At 40.5% G+C, this 20,055-nt stretch overlaps 2 protein-coding genes across 5 annotated transcripts in view; one reads left to right on the top strand and one right to left on the bottom strand.

Moving 5' to 3' along the window:
* Positions 1–455: 455 nt before the first annotated feature.
* On the top strand, positions 456–1,482 carry LOC110843012. Its single transcript, XM_022088914.2, has 3 exons — positions 456–673; positions 731–992; positions 1,072–1,482. Exons 1-3 carry the CDS (start codon positions 542–544, stop codon positions 1,284–1,286), a joined length of 609 nt encoding a protein of 202 aa, XP_021944606.1. The 5' UTR covers positions 456–541; the 3' UTR covers positions 1,287–1,482.
* Positions 1,483–1,484: 2 nt separating this feature from the next.
* Positions 1,485–20,055, bottom strand: part of LOC110843011 — a 34,401-nt gene continuing 15,830 nt past the window's right edge. For all 4 annotated transcript variants that reach the window (XM_022088912.2, XM_035847917.1, XM_035847916.1 and 1 more), the window contains 4 exons: positions 11,902–13,501; positions 8,968–9,055; positions 8,703–8,882; positions 1,485–3,983 (listed from right to left, as the gene is read on the bottom strand). In XM_022088912.2, coding sequence (XP_021944604.1) covers positions 3,605–3,983; positions 8,703–8,882; positions 8,968–9,055; positions 11,902–13,183 — 1,929 coding nt within the window. In that variant the 5' untranslated portion in view covers positions 13,184–13,501 and the 3' untranslated portion in view covers positions 1,485–3,604. The remainder of the gene's footprint in view (positions 3,984–8,702; positions 8,883–8,967; positions 9,056–11,901; positions 13,502–20,055) is intronic.

Below are 20,055 nucleotides of genomic sequence, written 5' to 3'. Positions count from 1 at the left end.
TAACAATATTTTATTCACTGAGTAACTGCATTTTTGGAATACTGGTTATCTCCCTGTTATTGGAATAAATTAAATTAAATTAGGCACTCAATGTCAGTTAAAAGCATGCAGTTTTTTTCCCTTTGGACTTTTGTGCATCAGACTGCATTCTCACCATTCGCATGGCCTCATAATAAAATTCTAGCATTTAATGTGATGGAACTGGGTTGAACATCATAATAGAATATCAAAACAAAATGGATTGTGCTGTGCCTAGCTCACAAAACCAAGGTTTCGAGTAAAAAAAACTGGCCTTAAACCTTGTAACTGAAACATTCGGCATAGTTCCAAAAACCCTTTGTCGCGCATAAATCAGATCTGTCAAGTTATGTCATGAAACAATTGAATTTTTGTGAGATCCTTCAAACTTCAATTTGTGGAAGGCTTTGAGTTGGTATAAAAAGACAATGCATTACAGCAAATCATCACTTCAGTCTTCTCACAGCTTTCCTCAAATTAGTCAAAGAAAAATTGTAAAATTTCTGGAAATATCTTCGAAATCATGAAAACGATTTTTAAAATCACCTGCCTCCTGATGACTGGCTCTATGATACAAGCTCTAAGTTTTGACGGTGTTGACGAACGGTATCAATGCGACCAATTTCCAGTCCAATCTGGGCTTGACGATGCCTGGGTAAGAATTTAAAACGAAATCAGTCATACGAGTTGAAACATGCAAATATTGTCCTAGGTTGCCAGTGTCGACAAGTGGTACATCCCACTTTGGAACAAGGTCGAATTCTACCACAATGCCCAACAATTTTATGGAAATTCCAAATTCAACCAGCTCTCGCAAAAAGATTTGGACAATACTTGTGCAACCTACAGGGAGAATGGGACAAGTGTGACATTTTCCGCATTTGGAGATCAGCAACTCGAATACCACGCTTATCCAGACCCCATTCGTGCAGGGATTTATTATTGGAGTGCTCCCGACCAGACTGGAAAATATGGTGATTTTTAAATAATGCATTTCATATATTACATTCATTAAACAGTGTCTTCAATATTAAAGTTACCTGTTAATTTCAGAATATGTTGCAACTTCGTACACCACATTTTCAGACAATGCAAACTACGTCGTTACCGTCTGCTTGTGGAACGATGGGCGCAAAGGGTTCACCGTTGGAAGCCCCAAGTCGGCTTTGGATGCTCAATCGTTTAAGCAAGTTAAAAAGCATCTTCGCCAAATCGGATTCAGTTCCAAATACTTTGTTCAATACAGTTATGAAAAATGCAACATTTGATTCCAATATTTTGAAATTCTGAAATTCTTAAAATAAGCCATAATCTGAAAAATTGACAGTATTTTGTAAAAATTTTGTATGCTTTCCTCCCTGTGAAATGCAACATCCCATCCGGATAATCATGCAAGTTGTTACTATTTCAATTTGCTATAAATAATTTTGATCAGACAAAAATAACACAACGCATTCAATATTCGATAAGTTTGTCGTGTTCTTATTTATTTGGTGCAAAACTTGAGTTTCATCACAAACCACCAGACAGAATTTTAATAACGTATCAATTCTGAGTAATGCAAGGAACTGAATTAACCAAATTCTAGCATAGTTTTATGTAAACAAAGTGACAACGAACAACAACACATAAACTTTCAAGGATTGGCATGATACAACACTTGAACGTTATGCAGATAAATTTTGACAGACTTTACGTTCTAAATTAATTAATTATGGTAACTTTTGTTTGTGGTTGCAGGTAGTAGTGGGTCAATAATAATAGTTATGATTGTATATCATACTTACTATGCATAATTAGATATTTATGTATGTATACAATTAATGATTGACTGTAGGTATACGGGTTCAACTAAATGTACATATATTTACTTGACGATGGTACAACTAGCACTTAACTTCATAAAAATTCATGAATGTGAACAAGACTTAACGACATATTTAATGTAATTGCGCAAGTATTACATACAATACAAAGAATAAGTTCGTTTGGTTGATTTTTGGAGCGAACTTGACGATTTTCTTGACAAGATCATAGTTTGAAGTACTTGAATTAACGATGAATCTAGTTTAAATACACATTTTCACATATACTCTTTGTCCTATATTCATACGTACTTTTACTTACTTGTATTTATCAGTACTTAATTAAACATTTACTAATTAAGTATTTATTCATAGACTAATAATTAGTTTTGTCCTTGACGACAAAACTAATTCTACTCTGATGCATTTTGTTAGTGATGGCCGCTGTTTGCAGGTTACCTAGTTCCTTATCTGCTAGATATCATATATAAGTCAAATTATACTTCTAGTTCTACATTTCAAACACAACGTAACGTATCTCAGTACCCATTCTAGAGTTAACTTTAGGATAACAGTTCAACTCTGATGTTTGTATAGCTGTAAGTATTTTATGATTTTTCGCAAAATATTTGTCCATTTTTGAAATCTCATTTGGAGTAGTTCGTCAGCTACATGCAGATCGTGTTTACTGGCAATTTATTTGTATACTAAATATTGTATTCATATTTACGCCTACTTCAACCCTAATACTACAAATCTTTGCAGGTATCACAGACAAACTTTTCTCCTTCTACTCTTTGTTGGTGTCATTAAGAATTCGACTTATTTTTGGAATTTACGTTAATCTCACTAAGAATCCAACATGGATGTTGTTGTTGTTGAAGCCAATGGAAATATTGTGATTGGTAAAATAAATTCTGTATGTAGTTTTTACACGTTTTTTTTCCTGCCTTTGTCCAACTTGCTGCTAATAATCGTGGAAGATTCTTTTGTAAATGTTGATCAAAAATCTCAAATCGGATGCATAATCTTCCAGTCATATCCGGATTCACGATAAAATCTCGCTCTGTCTCCCCTCATTCGATTACTTGGAATATACATTTTCTAAATAGTTCGTTCGTTCGTGTGTGCAGTTTGCCACATTAAAAAGTCATCGATATATTTAATTGGCTCTGTGCATTTATACATTTATTTATATATTTACCTTAGAATAAGTTACCCTTGAGGCTGTAACGTAACGCTTTACATGGATAAAAGTCATAAATTTACTAAAGTGCATGAGACTATATTTAGTAGGAATGCGTGTACATACATCATATCTCAGTACCGTAAATATCTCATTTCCATTATGTAATTGTGCTCAAACATAGTCATCCTCATTTATAAATAGTTATCATCATCATACATAAGTCTACAAGGACCAGGGAAACAACAAATTAAGTACTTTGCATGATTGCTGCACCCGCGATCGATATATATAAATGTTCTCTGATTACTCTTTTTGACTACATGTGTAAGAACAATGAACGGTAACTGACTTCATAATTATTACTGTGTAATGGTAAAAAACTCTTAATTATGGTACACACATATATGACTGTTGAATCAGGTCACAACTGAAAACAGTAGAAATTCCAACAAACAAAATACTTTCGAGCAACGAGTGACTACTAGACCAAATATTATGGCAACCCCTGTTTCGTTACTTATCAAAATTCATAATATAAAAACAAAAAATGTCAACAACTTATATATATAAAGGTTATCGAGCGATGAGTACATTAGTTATCCATCGTTGGGCGTTCGTAATATTGTGGAGAGAAAATGTCCGGCTGGCCTCGCCAAGATCTTCGCGTGCAAACGTTGGGTCCACGCCACCACTTGTTGAAGTCCTTGTAGTGCCGTGGTTTTCGTTCCGACTTGTCCGCGTAGTGCGCCATGGTGCAGAGACGGCAGAAAAAGTGCGTGTTGATAAACTCACCGGTCCCCTTCCACTGAAAGTACTCGTTGTACAGCTCATTATTCTTGTCGAGGAGGTACAAATACTCGGCGAGTTCCTTCGGGGAGGCGAAGTCATCCACGTGAATGTACGATTTATCCGGGGCGACGCGTTTGTAATCATTCGGATGAGCACCCATCACGATTGGAAGCACATTGTTTCTGAAAGGAAAAAAAGATTATGGGAATTTTACATTTTGTGAACAAATTATTTTACTGTTTAATTCCGCGTCAGTTTACACGACCTCAAAGTGACAAGAGTCGTTTTATTAATTTAACGTCATGATTCTTCCGGTGACAGTATGAAAATAAATCTCATTTCATTAACCAAGTTAGCACGCTTTAATCCAATGGCTGTCATCAAACTTGCAGTTATTGGCTTGGCTTAGCTCTAGCGAGACATGTCCTGATACAAGGAGCACGATAAGTTTGAGCAGCTTAACTTGTCGAGGGGAGAAAGTCGTCGAGGAAGGCTGGGAGAGAAGATGGACACCATTAAGCATAATCCCCGGATGAATGGGATTTCTTGGCCAGACAGAGAAAGCTTATTATCAAACTTGAAATGAGATTATCCTTCACATGACAATCGAGCCGAGGAGATGTTCTCTCTTGGCCAGTTAGTCGGAGAAAGCAGGACTCTCCTGCAATGAGATATTGCAATAGAAGAGGTACATCATATGTAGCTTCCTACTTGGGTTTCTCCTGATAAGTCACAAGACTTTCTGCTTCCAAACTCCCAAAATACATTTTTCCAATATCACAAACCCATATCTACTACTTGATAGTCCATCATCCGTGTGGGCAGCTCTCCTTTTGTCAACATATATTTCCAAATTGCCCCCAAAATATATAGGTTCTGACGACACTTATCATATCGTCAAAGTATTGACAAAAACGGAGGCCATTTAGACTTTATACTGTGAAGAACCTCGTATCAAGAACTTTGCCAAGCTTGTCTCTTCTTTATTAAATTCCTCTTCTGGAAGCAAAGTGGTTGTGACAGTTTGGCTACTTCATTCTAAATGCATAACCAGAGAGAGAGAGCAATGTACAAGATCCACTCATGTAAGGCATGTGAAGAGTATATGTATATTTAAGTAGTACTCAGATTCAGAGAAATTGTCCAACTTTCTCGGAAATTTCCAGCCAGAGAATAATAATACAAAGCTGAGGATGTACAAACCATGTTCCAAGTTCAACTCTGGAGCCGTAACTCAAGAAGAAAGTCAGATTCAGATACAAATACGAGAGTAGTTTGTTCTTGCTCTCTCTGCAACCGCTTTCGCCTTTGTGTCGAGGTGTAGCAGGGCGTTAGTAACAAGTACGAGTTGGAAAATCAAAGTCTTCTGCATCAAATTTAACTGTGCTACATCGCACCCAGCAAAACCAGGCAGCGAGTAATTGATCCGCCAAAAAGACACGGAGCGAGATGGAAAGTGTCCATGTCCCTTTTGCACACTGGACGAAAGGATCCTTATTGTCTGTCATTCGACGAGAGATGTAATGCGATTCTGAAACAAAGGAATAACGGACGGGCGACAAAGTAATATGCTTTTTTGGAACGCGACATCACCCATTCGCTCCCTCCTCCTTTAGATCTTTCACACTTTGGGGAATGTTTTGGATAGTGCAATCAGGAGAACATTCACTCCGAAGGGCAGGATGAGAGATGGGTATTATTCTTGAGGGAAAAGTATGCCGTATAACTGAAAAGAGCTCGTTCGTAAAGTAAAAATTATTATTCATCCACGGAACAGTGACTACGAAGGAATGAGGAAATTGTGATTTTTTCCTCCTTAAAACTTTATGGAAGAGATAAAGTAACAGCGTTACACAATTTTATATAACGCTCAACTTGTGTAGTCCTTGTGTTTCGCAATATTAAAAAGTAATTTTCATAAATTATTCAAAGAATTTCGAAAACAATTTATGTAATAACTTTTCTCCAAAATTTTCTTATAAACAGAATTATTTTTTCTCAGAAGCAGGCACAAAAATGGGTTGAATTTCGTCACTTAAAAATGGAGGGGATGGATGGCAGCCTCTTCTCCGTCCGTGTTACGTGGATATATTGGTTTTGAAAGTGAAAGCCGATCGCTTTTCTTTTATCCTGCCCCTGGGGAGACAGCCGAGGTGAGATAAAAGATCGGGCTATGATCCCACCTTTTCCCCAGTACGACCTCACAATATCCTGTCAGCAGCATACCAACCACGACCAACCGACCAACAATGATGATGATGACGATCTTTGCTCTCCTATGAAAATCAATGAAGCAACAAAACTTTATAATGCTAACAAACAAACGTTGCGTAGGATTGAACGACGTGCAGTCAAGCCACTTCCCGTTATGGGAGCACCATTACCCTTTCTGATATTGGATTCGAGGGGGCGCGAGCACATTAAAAAATAAAACTTTCTCCATCCCAACCTCCCATCCGCATGGTTATTATTATTATTATTATCCTTGCATGTCCTGCATTTTATTACTTGACTACAACTGCTCGTCGACTAGCCATGATCTATTTTTATTCGCATTTGCAGTCAACCAACCAATAATGGGGAGCGAAATCTACGAATGTATATGTATGTATGCTGCTGGACACTGCATACTCGTCGTTCCAGTTTCAGAAACAAAACCCAATTTACGGAATTCTCAAGTGCTCTGAAATGTGTTTGAGAGGGAGCGAAATTGAGTGATCGGCATTTGAAAATGAAAGAAAACCAATAAAGATTTCTCTACGAGGGAAGGCGGATGGATACGGATGCCTTTAAATGAGACCAAATTCGAGTCAACAACAAGATGAGATTGGATTTCTGCTATGAGAGGAGGTAAAGAGTTAAAAGTAAATTTGACTAGTTACATTGCCAGCAGTTTCCTTGGGGGAGTAATGAAATTTGAAGGATATCATCATGCTGATTTATAAGCATAAAAACATGTCTGATTATGTATGTGCTTGTGACATTGTCGTTTGATTAAAAACTTTTGACATTTTCCTAACCAATATTTACTCAAAGTTATGATCTTCCCTTTCCAGACCTCAATTTCCAACAAGTTTCAACACACACAAAGCAATTGCCGTATCATCAGGAAGATAACTAGACGTCATCATCTAACAACAACAAATTGACCAAGTTTCTACTTTACGGTTTGATGTCTAAATTGAGATATTTTTTGGCAGACTTCTTACATCTCGATTACAGCTCAAGTATTGATCTATGTATGCAGAAGAATAAATCAAACTCCGCAGTAGGAGAAATACATAAATGTAATTTTATTTTTCCTATCTAATACTTATCCACTTTGAACGGGATGGATTTTCGCAAAATCTAAAACTTGCCCAACCAACCGTAACCGTGCGTCTGCATATAAGTTGTACGTACAAAGAGAAAGTCCCTGAGAAAATCTTGCACAAAGTGCTCGACACAAACATGTGCAGATTCTAAAAAGTCTTTTTAAAAAGCTATTTGAAAAGGACACATGGGGACGGCGGAGTGATGTCATTGCACATTGCCAGCTTTTACGTATGGCAAACAATGACTCGCTAAGTAGTGGGGTTTTGGCTAGCATGGAGTGGTTGGTTGGTGGCCATACAATAAATTCGGGATTCAGCAGGATGCATGCTTTAGTTGGACTTTCTCTCTCAAAACGCTGAATCGCTTTCTCTATTTCGTATCGCTGGTTGGCATTTCCTCCTCCATCGGAAACCTTGGAGTGTTGCACAGAAAGGCTTTCGTTTCGTATCGTGGAGTCAAAGCGAGTAAAAGTGATGGCTATAAATTCTCTGGATTCGGCATCAGCAACAGAGTAGACGAATCATTGGGTGGAGTCGGGCTGTATTCCACTTTCGCATCCAATTTCTGAAACTCAAGAATCAACCTGTATCGGTTGGTCGTTAGGAAATATGTAGTAGGTAGCGGGTCCTGGTGCTGGTGGGTGGTTATGTCCGTTGGACTTTCACGGAACTCAGCACGAGAAGGAGGAAGCAACAAGAGCACTTGAAATCTTCTGTTCCAGACACAAAGCCACATGAATGGAGAGAACTTAGAAATGTACTTGTTAGTGGGGGGTTTGTGGACCCACAAGCCTCGATTGCCCTCCTTTCTCATAAATTACTGGGCTTAGAAGGATTCACTAGCAGCCGCCGCCATCATAAACCACGTACAATTGGCAGAGGTAATTGTATTGCTAGGACTAAATAAAATGTATGCCTAATGTGCCCCATGATCCAACCTGGAGGAAAGTAGCATCACAAGCAGCAGCAGTGGGTCGGACAAAGGAGCCAGTGTTATTTCGGGAGAAAGTGTGGTCAGCAAAACTTGACGATGTGAATATATCTGTATTTAGTGAGGTCTTGCTTGACAGCAGTGAATCTGGGCTGAAGGACGGGTAACAAATTCCACCACCACTACAAACCTTCACCTAATCTAAATCTCCTCTATTGGTAATTGAACTTTGTGACTTGTATATATCATTCAAATTGGAGTTCGACATCTGGACTCGAGTTGAGTTCACAGCTCGCTTTGATTTATGGAAGTTTTGGTTGGAGAGAGAGAGAGCCGGAATGGAAATGAGATTGGAACTAAATTTCGCATACTACACGGAAGCATCCATCTCTTTTTCTGGCTGCCTGGCTTGGTTTCGATCCAACATCTGCTGACACTACACAACCGGATGGACGGATTGAATCAGTAGTGAAAGAGTTGAAAATAGACACCATCAACTTTTCGGATTTCAGAGATTGCCCACATTATGCTCCTCCGCTCGTCGGGAGGGAGAGCAGGGAAATTGGAGTGAGAAATTGAGATTTTATTTGGCCAAAGCGAGGAATTCATTTCGAACGGGGTATGAAAGACGGAGTGAAAGTTGATGTTTCTCTTACCCAAGTCCATTTACGAAAAACTTTTCAGAGATGTAGTCCCTACAATTAGAGTTTTCGAAGGCTAGATAAAACTTGTAATTCTTGGCTAAAAGTTCGAAGCATTGCTTCGCATTGGCTCTCGAACAGGAGTGGGTTCCACAGGCCCCGTAAATGTCCACCTCGATGTACTTGGACAGCTCGCTGGAAATAAAGAAAGACATCAAATTGGTTCAAATTGGTTCATTTAACTGCTAAATATTTGTCATCTGAACAGACGATTTCTTACCGAGCGTAGTCTAAGCGATTATTTTTAGCGACGCAGTTGGACACGAACCAAGCCACCTTCTTGTTCTTGCCTTCAGCGTAGTTTACACCTGGAAATGAGATTGAAAAGTCATTAGTAACTTGTTGGTCGGTAAATATATACACATTTCAATCAACTACTTCATAACGTTACGAAGTCTTAATCAGGACTATGTACATACATATTTAGTACTCCCAGCAACTGCGAATAATCCAATTTAGTTTGAGTGCGCATTCGATAATATAATTTGGCTCGTGGTTGACTGCCAGCAAGTGAAATCAAGTTTCTGTCTGCATCGAGTATTTGTATTAGAGAGTAAACATGTTATTTACAAGTTGCTAATGAAATTCTCAACAGCTTTGAAACGAAGTTCAAATAAAAATGGTTTTCATAATGTCTGCAAATGTAGCGAATAAGTATGTGAATTTCTTTGATTTCGTTTTTTCTAAGGTGGGCTAGAAAAAACACCTGCGCATGCATTCACCTACTGGAAAGTTTGTCATTCCTGATGCATTTGAGGAAAAAAGTGTTTCAAGTAAAGAAAAATAACCATGGTCATCATGAACTAATCTGCTGAACCAAGGTTTTCTGGATCCTTCCATCAAACGAGAAGTTTTAATGGAGGAGAAAACGTATTTTCGTCAAATTTACGCATGAAACAACCCAGTTCTCAAATCTGGTACTTGAATAAGTGAAAGTTCGCAGGGTCTTTTCATCCTATATCAACTAGGCATCGGCTAATAAGTGAGTACACCTTGTAACAGCACTAAGCCGAACCTCAGACCTTTTTTCATGTTATAAACTTATCTTCTACGTGCTTGAACATCACCAACGTTTCGTTTCTCATCAAAATCAAGTAAAGAAGGAAAAAGCGAGATAAATTTAGACGGCAATTTTCCTAATTCCAAAGCGCACCAGAAGGATATTTATTTAAAGCAGAGAGATGAGTGAGAGACGTAAGGAACAAACACCATTTAAACCCGAGAGAGATCCTCTCCAGTCAACCAAACGTTATTTACTCTTGATGAGTAGTCTGGAAAACTCAAATACGGGTAGGACTGATAATTGTGTCAATATTCTAGTCATCCATCCACTGATTACTCAGCCAAGTTGGGAACTTTGAAATTTGAATGATGAGTAAGCACCAACCTTCATCATCAACCAACTTTCTCTCCAATTCCAGACCAATTTTCCATCTCGCAGAGCGACTACTCGCTCCTTGAAATTGGTCATTACTTTAAATATAACAAGTTTATTGAAATGAGAAGCCAGTGAGTAAACGGTGCTCTGTGTGATTTGTGCCGACAATTAAGCCAGCATAAAAGAAACACATTAAACGCATTGATGGAAAGGGCTTAAATAAATAAAGAGTGAAACACAAGCATCAAATCGTTTTACAAATGTAAAAGCTGAACCAACTGCTGGGTGGTTGGTTTTATTACTACATGACGACGGTAAAGTCATCCTATTAGCCTTCCGGGATCTGTATCCAGGCTGCTCGTGGTTGGAAAACTCTGTGTGCAACCAGGAAACAAAGGCCAGAGAGACGTTTAATGTCTGACATAGGTACACGAAGTATAAGCTCGAACTAGGGAGCGGAGAAAGTGGAGGAGAAGAGATGGCATCATAATTTGTTCTCGCTAACGTTTACGACAAGACATTACCTTTAATTTGATACGGGATCACTATTTGTTGCGAGCCCTGTCGTTTGTCACCACCACCGCTGAACAACATTGCTCACGACCAACCAACTACCACCCCAGACCAACCAACTACCACCCCAGACCAACCAACTCAACTGCCAACCATGAAGCAAGAACACATTTAAGGTTTCACTTTGCAGAAATGTTCTTTCCTTCGTTCGTCTGCCTCCTCTTCTATGCGTCCCTTGTGCTCTTAACTTTTACTCAAATAACTGAACAAGGATTCCGCACTGGGAAAAAGTATATATTTTTACTTTTGAGCAGTTCTTCTCATACCTACGACGACCAGAGAGGAGGCAGATGTACGTACCGAACTTATCGTTGGCGGTGTGGTCGTGGGACGTTGTTGTACTGCTGAATAGTGTGCATGGCGTAATATATGGTGGTCGTGGTAGCGGTTGCCAATCCAACGTTCGTGTGGTGAACATGCAATAACTGTATAAGGAAATGTAGTGGTGGTGGGGTTGTTTCTTTTTTTAATTTCCCCTGGCTATAAGAATTTCTCCTCAATCTCCAAGAATTCTGGGACGATTCATCTCTGTCATCTGAGAAAGTGTCACGAACGACTCACAAGACCGAAAGAGACAACTTATTAAAGGGAGAGAGGAACCACTCTTTATGGGACCCGCATCTTCCGAAAGCTTCAACTTTTTCGATTTCTGTTTTCACAATTGAGTGAGGAATGAGGCTTGTCTCAGATTTAATTTGTTAATGGGCAAAATCGGGGGCTCTCTAAGGAATCAAAAGTCGAGTCAAGAGTGTGGTATCGTCTCATGAAGGCTACTTAATTCTCAGTGACGCACCTGTGATGTATCACTTTCCTCCATGCTTGACGTCAAGCCCAGAATAATATTTACTACTGACTAAGGAAGTCAGTACTAATGACGAACAGTGTTTATATGTGGTTGGACAGGTAGGTCATTATTAGATTGGTTGTGAATTCTGCACCTGAACGATACTTTGCCTGAAATTCTCATCCAAACTTGGACCTGAGGAGGAAATGGTAAAATACAGGAGAGGAAAGGTGACGGCCAACTCCCCGAGGAGATATTGTAATCAACTACACCCTGAATAGACGAGGGACACAAATCAAATAAAGTCGTAGTTCACTCTAATGCATCCGTTGAATGAGTGTTAGTCAATGTCTGAGCACAATTCTCTCTCCAACCTTTTATCAGTACAAGCAAAATGCAAAAGTAAAAGAAGAACTCACCTTGTTGTAGCGTTTTGACATTTTCGTCATAGTAGACCCACTTCTCGTACGGAGTAACAATGTCCGAGTCGTGTCGATATGTAGCTGTCAAGTTGAAGACGTTTTTGTCCACAAAGTTCTGCGTGTTTAGGGGACACTCGAGCATGTACATGATCCACAACTGGTGCGGATTTCTCTTCACTTTAGGATTCATAAAGACGTCTTTGAACAAAACAATGTCTGCTTTTGCTAAGTGCGCCCTGTTCCCAGTTAGTCGACAAGAGTTTACGGGACACTTTTGTTGGAGGAAAACACTACGACCACTTGTAATATGAGATCCCCAACTCATCCCTAATCCGTAATAGAGCAAAATTGTCTTTAACTTTCCTCTCCTTTGCTCACCCGGAAATCGGCCGCCGAAAGAAGTCTCGTTCGAGCCAACAGTCTTCATCGACCCCGAAGTTATCTGGACGCTGCCAGTGCTGATGGCTACGTTGGCCAATATGTCGTCATCTTCAGCTGTCGTCTTTACGAGTCGGTTCAACGATGAAGAAGACGAGCCACCACCACCCCGTCCCGTGTTGCTATTACTTTTCTCCACCGTGGGGTTACTCGTGGACAATGTGGTATCACTGCTGCTGCTGCTGTCGTACCACAGCGTGGCGTTGGGGTTGTTGACGGGGTCGTCAATCCAGAACATGAGTTGTTCAAGGATCCGATCATTGTTGAGATTGTCTTCGTACCACAGCCTCGCCTCGTCCACGGAGGTTGAGAGAACACCGCTCGAGAGGGAGGGGAACCTCGTCCCACTCCACATGTACCATGGCTTATCCTCCCCAGTCTCGAAAAGGGGGGAATCTGATGACGAAGAGTCACCAGCAATGCCGCCCTCCTTGTTCGGGGGATTTCGCTTCCTCACCTTTGCATTGAGACTTATCACATTTTCATCCACACTGTTTTGAGGAACTGCTCCATCTTCGCCGAGAAACTGGTGGTGGGGCTTGTCCTGAGGAAACTTTCGATGGGTGAAAGCAGCGTATTGTGCCAAGTGCAGGGGTGACGTTTGGAGTTGAAGAGAACCCGCAGCTGGGCCGGAAGGAGACAAATGTGGGCCACCAGAAGTGGAGGATTGTTGCAACAGTCTTTTCACATCTTCATTAAAGTTGACCAGGAGGAGGATGGCACAGAGTCCGCCACACGTGTAGAAAATTGCAGACACACGCAGCCTTCGCAGTCTGCGGAGCATTACGGACGACGTGGTGGGAGACGCTCGGTGGCGACTGACACCACTACAACACCCCATCCGCTGGGTAGCTGGACAAGTCTTGATGACCTGGCTGTAATTACCCTTCGTTAGTGCTTTGTCAGACTAGATTGCTACTGAGGATCGACGGCGGCGGGGTAAATGAGTGTGGGGCATGGATTGGGAAAGAGATGGAGGACGAGAAATGGGTGGTGTTGCTGTGCGAGGAGTGGTCGTTGTTGGTCTTTGCTCCCATTTAATCCCATGTTTCTTCCTCGATTTCCGTCCTCATCATCCTCGATTATCGTGAGTTTCTTCTCTGTTAATGATGGCATGGCGGAACAGCAGCATCCTCCGTGCGGCGGACCACTTTTCTCCCTGTCACATAAAATAAAGAAGCCTCATATTAAACTTGGGCTTTCTTGGTGGTGGTGGCGATAATTGCGTTTGGCTTTGACACCACGAGACCCCGTGAAGAATACTCAAATACTGCGCCGCAATAAACGACCATGTGAAAAGTGAGCTTACATAAGTGCACCTTATCTCGTCTCCCTTGTGCAAGGATGAAAATTGCGATACGTAATAGTTCCTGAGTATGTATGTACATCTATATTTATAAGATGAGAGCCTATAAAAGCAAGGTTTTTCATATAGTGATATCGAGTGGTGATAATTTCTGGGAGGTTAGGTGACCCTTATTTAGCACCACCTAAATAGTCCCTGGTTTATGTACCTTGGTTGTAAAATTCTTCCATCCCTTGCTGTTTTCACGATATGAATGCCACAATTTTATGAGCGGAATACACACGTATTTACACTTTTCCCGGGCCAACAATCGCAATAAACTATTCGTTTTGTTGTCTTTCTTTTTGCGAAAAAAAAAGAAAATTCTAAAAAGGAAAAGTGAACAGAATAAAAGTAAATCCAGTTCCACGTCTGTCTACCTCGTGCCTCCCTCCTCGCCAACAATTTGGGGCAGTACCGCTTAAGATGTTGCGACGTGGTTGAGTAGCCTAAAATAACACTTTCACCGGAGCATCAGAAGCTAAAAGCTAATGGACTTTTAAAGCGGATTGGACCATTCAATGGAAGAGAAATGTTGGTAAAAATAAATTTGTAATCATGTCCCTTCCTTATATATTCTCTCCTCATATTCTCCACGCAGCATAGGTCAGCCTGTAGGAAAAATCAAAACGAGATCAATCTAATTTCCCGTCTCGATTTTTCCCCCATTTCCAGACGAGCAGTGGAAAAAAAAAGATCCAGTAAATGAGCACTGGTTTAAGAGGATTTTCTCCATTTCTTTTTTCGCACGGCTTTCAATGGGAGGAAAGTCATTCATTTTTTATAGCCTCCACGGCACACCACCATCAGTATCACGACTCGTGGAAGAAGAAGCTCACACTTTTTCTTCTCCAACGTTGGCTTGAATCGGTAAGGAAGAAGAAGTACGTTTGCGGAATTCTGAATAGCACATGATGAAGGTGATGGCAATAGGATTGGATTATGGATGAGGGAGAGAGAGAACAAGGCCTGTGGTCGGTTGGCCAGTCCACTCAGCAACATTTTTCAAGGATGACAAGTGCTGTCTTTCAGATTGAAAATTACAGTCACTTCATCCCTTCCTTCATTTTTCTTCTCCTTTTCCACCAACCAGCTAATAACGAGATTAGTGGAAACTCAATTTCACCTCCTTTTCCACCTTCATCAGCAGGAAGGAGTACCACCAAGCCTTCCATGGTCGTAATTTGTGAAATCTAAATTCTGCAGGTGACTTAGTTTCGGATTGGGAATTTGATTGAATTTCCTCTTCTTAAAAACAGGAGTGAATTGATTCAATCAAAAAAAGTCAATCAGCAAATTTTTCCCCTTCTTTTTTTTAATGAATTTGGGCTGATTTAACTTTCTAATTCTTTCCGATACGTACCTAGTAGGAGAAGGATTTGGAAAGTTTATAAATACAAACAGAAAGACGTAATAACGGACTCAATCAGACTTGCGCTTCCAACTTGCAAACAATTTTTTAACGAGAAAATTGCAAATTTTGAATGGAGAAAGTTTTCTTCGTCTTGTTAAGCTTGCTTGGCGTGCGTCATTTATGTCGAGAGAAAATAACTTCACCCAGAAACACGAGCACCGCTGTGTATACCATAAAAAATACAGAGTGCCCCTATCCTAAAAAAGATAGCTATCCCACTTTTCTTTTCAGGATTGAAAAAAAATTCTAGAATGCTAAATGCTTCCGAGGGCAGCATATATAAGCCCAACCTGCGGGTCTCATCTACAATTCTTTCAATCTCCAGGCGTCAAAGGCAGCCTGGATACGTGACATGTCAAGAATTCTTTCCATTATTCGTGTCACTTATTCTAATGCGCAAAATGGCTGTTGCACTCCACCTGCGGAGAAAGCTGTCTTGTTTAAACAGTCAGTGAGTCAGTTAAGAGAATAGAATTGCCATTGCTCCCACCAGCTCACGAACCAAGCCAGTAAATGCATTCTCATTCATGATGGTGTTGTAGGTTTATTATCTCATAAATACTAGAGCAACACACAGCCAACGGACTAGGACGATTAGGCAAATTACCATCCAACTCCTGTGTTTGTTTGTCGAAAGAGTCTGCTTTGTAAACACGAGGGAATACACGCACCTGCCTGCCTGCCACGACCACTGGTCAAATTGACACAAATCTGAAACTGCCTTTTTGGAAACTTTTGCCAATAATTTTATCTCTAACTTAACAAGCTTGTTCTACATAAAATTTATTTTTACGGAATCATTCACAAGACTGCTTTATACGAGAACGGTGTAATTTGGCAAACGTCCACACACCAATTTTTCAGTCGGAGCTAATTTGAGATTAATTGTATTATTACGGCAATCAGAGATTATTCCCTTGGAGCCAGGGGATAAATGTGACCGTGTGTACTGAATGGACTTGAATTTCACGTTATATTATGTATAGTACACACACACATAAAATGCAGGCATCGCTTGGGCAAACAAACCAACAAAACAACTGGACAAAGGAATTTCCTAATTTTCTTCTGACATGACACCGTTCGTGTCAAAGATAACCTGCTGCTTACACACGGTTTAGCTTACGGGACGAGGGGTGTTGGTGCGATATTTATCCAACTATTAGTTGCCAACTTTTGTTTCATGTCTATCTACGTATATTTTTAAACCGAGAAGGCATTTTTTCCCTACTTTTGTTACGAGTAACCGAGTAACCAAGTGTGGGTGGTATGTATCAAAGGCTTAAGGGGAGCTTTCACTTAATACTACGATACACTTGTAACGATGCAAGTTCATAATGACGAAACGAATCGATACACCCATGAAAGTTGACCCTTGACATTTTTAACTTTGCAAAATTGAGATATATCGATATGTATGGCTAAATCTACAATAGTTGAAGATAAAGAAATGAATTTTATTCCCGTAAATTGGAGACCTTTTGATGTTCGTGATGCTGAAAGTGCCTCAGGAAAAGAAATGCGAAATCCCAAAAGTATCTACAGATTAGATTTCTCGCCTTTCTTCTTCTTCTTCCTTCCACGCCAATTCATCGCATAGGACGACTGTGTGCTATACGATCGTACGTTCGTATGTGGAGATGTGAGAGATGAAACTGCGAATCAAGAGGTGAGGGCGAGAGAATGGGCGAAATTGGATATCTATCTGCAAACCTAACGGAACGAGACAGGAGAGGAGAAAGCCTTTTCTGGGAGATTGCTCAAAGGTGTAAAAAGGAACAACTCCCTCTTCTTCTTCGCTCTGCACTTTAGCACATGTCTGCATGCCTCAAGATTTCACGGAATGTGGGTGTCACACAAGTACATCCATCCATACAATCCTCGCACAAGTAATCAAGGCTCAAAGACAAATAAGGTAAGTGGCGAGAAAACGAAGCCCTCAAATAGTTCGTTTCGTTAGAAAAGACAAAATGTTCCAAGGCACGCAGGGCCGCCGCCGCCGATGGTGAGAAATAATCCGCAATTCTCTAAACTTTCTTTTTCCTACTGAAAATTGAGTTTTGGGTTGACTTTCAACTTTGTTCGGTTCATAGGAAGCACATATAGTTCGATTTGCCACTCTCACCTCTTCCACTTGAGGAGATGGAAGGTGCTACTTGGTACAATCCTGTTACACGTGTATGTATGCACAATGCATGCGGGTAGGTTGTTTTAGGCCGGGGTTTCTCCGAAAAAGGCTCACATTTACAGATCCCAGCTCGCCCAGCAGAAATAAATGATACATGTCAAACTTGGAATTGAGACTGGATTCAGAAATGGTGTTTCGCTTTCACACACTTTTACTTAAAATGAAATGACACTGAGGATGAAAACGTACTCTGTTATTTTCTTTTTTCGCTACAACAGCATTTTGTGATAGATATTTGCCAAACTTTACCCATCAAGGAGTAAATGCATATATAATTCTTAAAAAAAACTAGAAAAGGAAAACTTTAAAGAAAAAAACAAGAGACATTTTTCATCTCGTTGCACAAATTATAAGGGAAAACGTGCATATTAAAACTTTAAAAAAGAGACTAGCTTCTTTCTCCAAACTTTTTTCACCAATCTTCTCCAAAAGACTTTCTTATTAACCTCTTCCGCAGATTTTGGGATCCAATGTGGAGCCGAGGACTTCTCCTAGCTTCAGCTTGTGGAGGAATAAGTTGTCGATCATCAAGGGAATAATGGCGGAGTAATGGCAAGTTAGCAAGGGGCCAGGAAAAGGTGGATAACTTGAGGTACATACATACGTAGTAACCTACTCCATTCCAATAAACCAGCCACCAGGCCATCTTGGATGGTGGAGTGGTGGTATAAATTCACTCTGCAATTGCCAAAGTTTTTTTTCTTTTGCACCACGTAGACCTCAGTTTAACCTCAAGCAACATGACACCACATCCCACCGGCCTGCCTGCCTCCATCTCTTCATAAACCTGGAAAAGTGAAAGTGATTCTCGCCAAATGCCAGAATCTTATCACTTTGAGCAGCAGCGGCGGCGGCGGTGCCACAATTTTTCCAAGTATAAAATTTCCACCCGTTCCATTCCTGACATGTAAGTACGTATCGTTAGCAGTATGGCAATGTGGTAATTTTTCCATCCTGCCACAAATAACTTTTCCTTTTCCCTTTGCTATCTTTTCCCTCTTTGTAACACAAGTTTAATAAGGTGACGAGTATTAGAGAAAAGTTTTGAGGAAAGGAAAAGTCGAGCAAGATTCTTGATATTAATAATCCACCATTTCGCTCCTTTTTCCTGGCCACGCACCTTTGGCGGATCGTTTCCTTCTCGAAGGAGGAATTTTCATCGGATGAATTTTTATTATTAATCAACCTCCAAAAACTGCCGACCACTCGACCATTGAAAACAGCGCCCTGTAAACAAATGCGGTACATTGACTCAGAATTAAAACACAGCCAACGCCCCAAGGTAATTACCGTGAAAGGCTTTCTGCAAGAATGATCTTTACATTTCATTGCCTCTTATTTTCTGACTTGGCCCAAATTTGTGTCTCAGACAAAGAAAGCTGTAGCCACGGAGGCATAAAAACATAGTCAAAAGAGGACAAACAAACGCAGGTCGTACAAATAGGCTGGCCTTATACAAATTTTGATTAATTGTTGTTGTTTCCCCTTTCTGATCACATTAGGAGTAAGATTCGTCGACAAAGGCAAAATTGAAATGTTTATTTGCACGAGACAGCCACAGATTCGGAGAAAGTTGTCCTAACAAGCAGCCCCAACTGCAGCATTGATTATTACTTTGTTTGTCCATATAAAAACTATTGGGCCGAAATTTTGGTTGGTGGTGCTGCTGTTCCGACTTTTTGGTTTTGTCTTGAGTTGACTTTGCTCTGCTCAACTTAACGCATGGCTACGTCCGATGTTTCGAATTCTGAGTGGATGGGCCCAGACTTGGTCGGACGGAATTGTTGTTTACACGTCCCACCCCCATCGCATGAGAAGTGGAAACCACATCACCCACCACCACCACCACCACGACCCGCCAGCGGCACAGAAGGAGGCAGCGAAAGCAATTCGCCCAAAGTTTGAAGTATCAATTTGATTAGTGCATGATTCGAATCCCAAGAACAAGGTGGTAAGAATACATTATTCCGAACAGCTCCCATTCTTACTGTAACTGCACGGAAGTGGGAATTACAGCAGGGAAATTTACCATATTGTAAAATTAATTTCATGTAATGCATTAATACACGAGAAACTGAGAGGCCATTTGATTTGCTTGATCGTCCTACGTACGCATTCGCGACGAGAAGCTGGCTTCAAGTAAATTAAATTATGCCGCAATTCAGCAAGACGCTTCTAATGCAAACTGCCGACCGAGAAATAACCGTGGCACGGACGGAACACTTACGTAATACTTAATGCAGCAGTGCTAAAACCCCTTCGAACTTGGCAGCAGAGGGGATTAAATCGCTGGACAAGCGGGCTGACTGAGGGACGTGATGATGCCAGAATGGAAACCAAAGTTAAAGTCACTCGAGCGAAAAACCAACACAGCGTCTCATCCAATTTCTTCCTTTCTTGACTTGGTTATTTAATTGCAATCCCAAGAATATATATGTGCACCCACCAAGTGAGAAGGGAGGAAAATCAATAAGAAGTAAGTAAGTAAAGCTGCTCATCTCTCCTGTGAGATGCATTTGAGAACCATAACGCGGCTCGAACCTTGTTATTCCTAATGAGAAAACAAAGACATGTTACAGCTGTATCATGAAAACTTTAAGTAATTACTTTCACTTCCATCCCACCAAAGAACACTAATCGAGTAAAACTAACTAACTAACCAGGAAGACGGGGAAAGGCACGATTGCATAGATACGGACCTACGTACGTGGGGCGTGTATGTACTTGTGTTGGGTTTGTACGTACGTATATCTGGCTGATCATACA

This window comes from Folsomia candida, unplaced genomic scaffold (genome assembly GCF_002217175.1).
Source record: "Folsomia candida strain VU population unplaced genomic scaffold, ASM221717v1 Fcan01_Sc002, whole genome shotgun sequence".
In the NCBI taxonomy this organism is placed as follows: domain Eukaryota; kingdom Metazoa; phylum Arthropoda; class Collembola; order Entomobryomorpha; family Isotomidae; genus Folsomia; species Folsomia candida.
This window is presented reverse-complemented; position numbering and strand designations above follow the sequence as displayed.

Coding starts and splice junctions, on each gene's coding strand:
- LOC110843012 (XM_022088914.2), top strand. CDS start 542: ATGAAAACGATTTTTAAAATCACCTGCCTCCTGATGACTGGCTCTATG. Junction 674..730: donor CTGGGCTTGACGATGCCTGG/GTAAGAATTTAA, acceptor ATATTGTCCTAG/GTTGCCAGTGTCGACAAGTG. Junction 993..1,071: donor CGACCAGACTGGAAAATATG/GTGATTTTTAAA, acceptor TGTTAATTTCAG/AATATGTTGCAACTTCGTAC.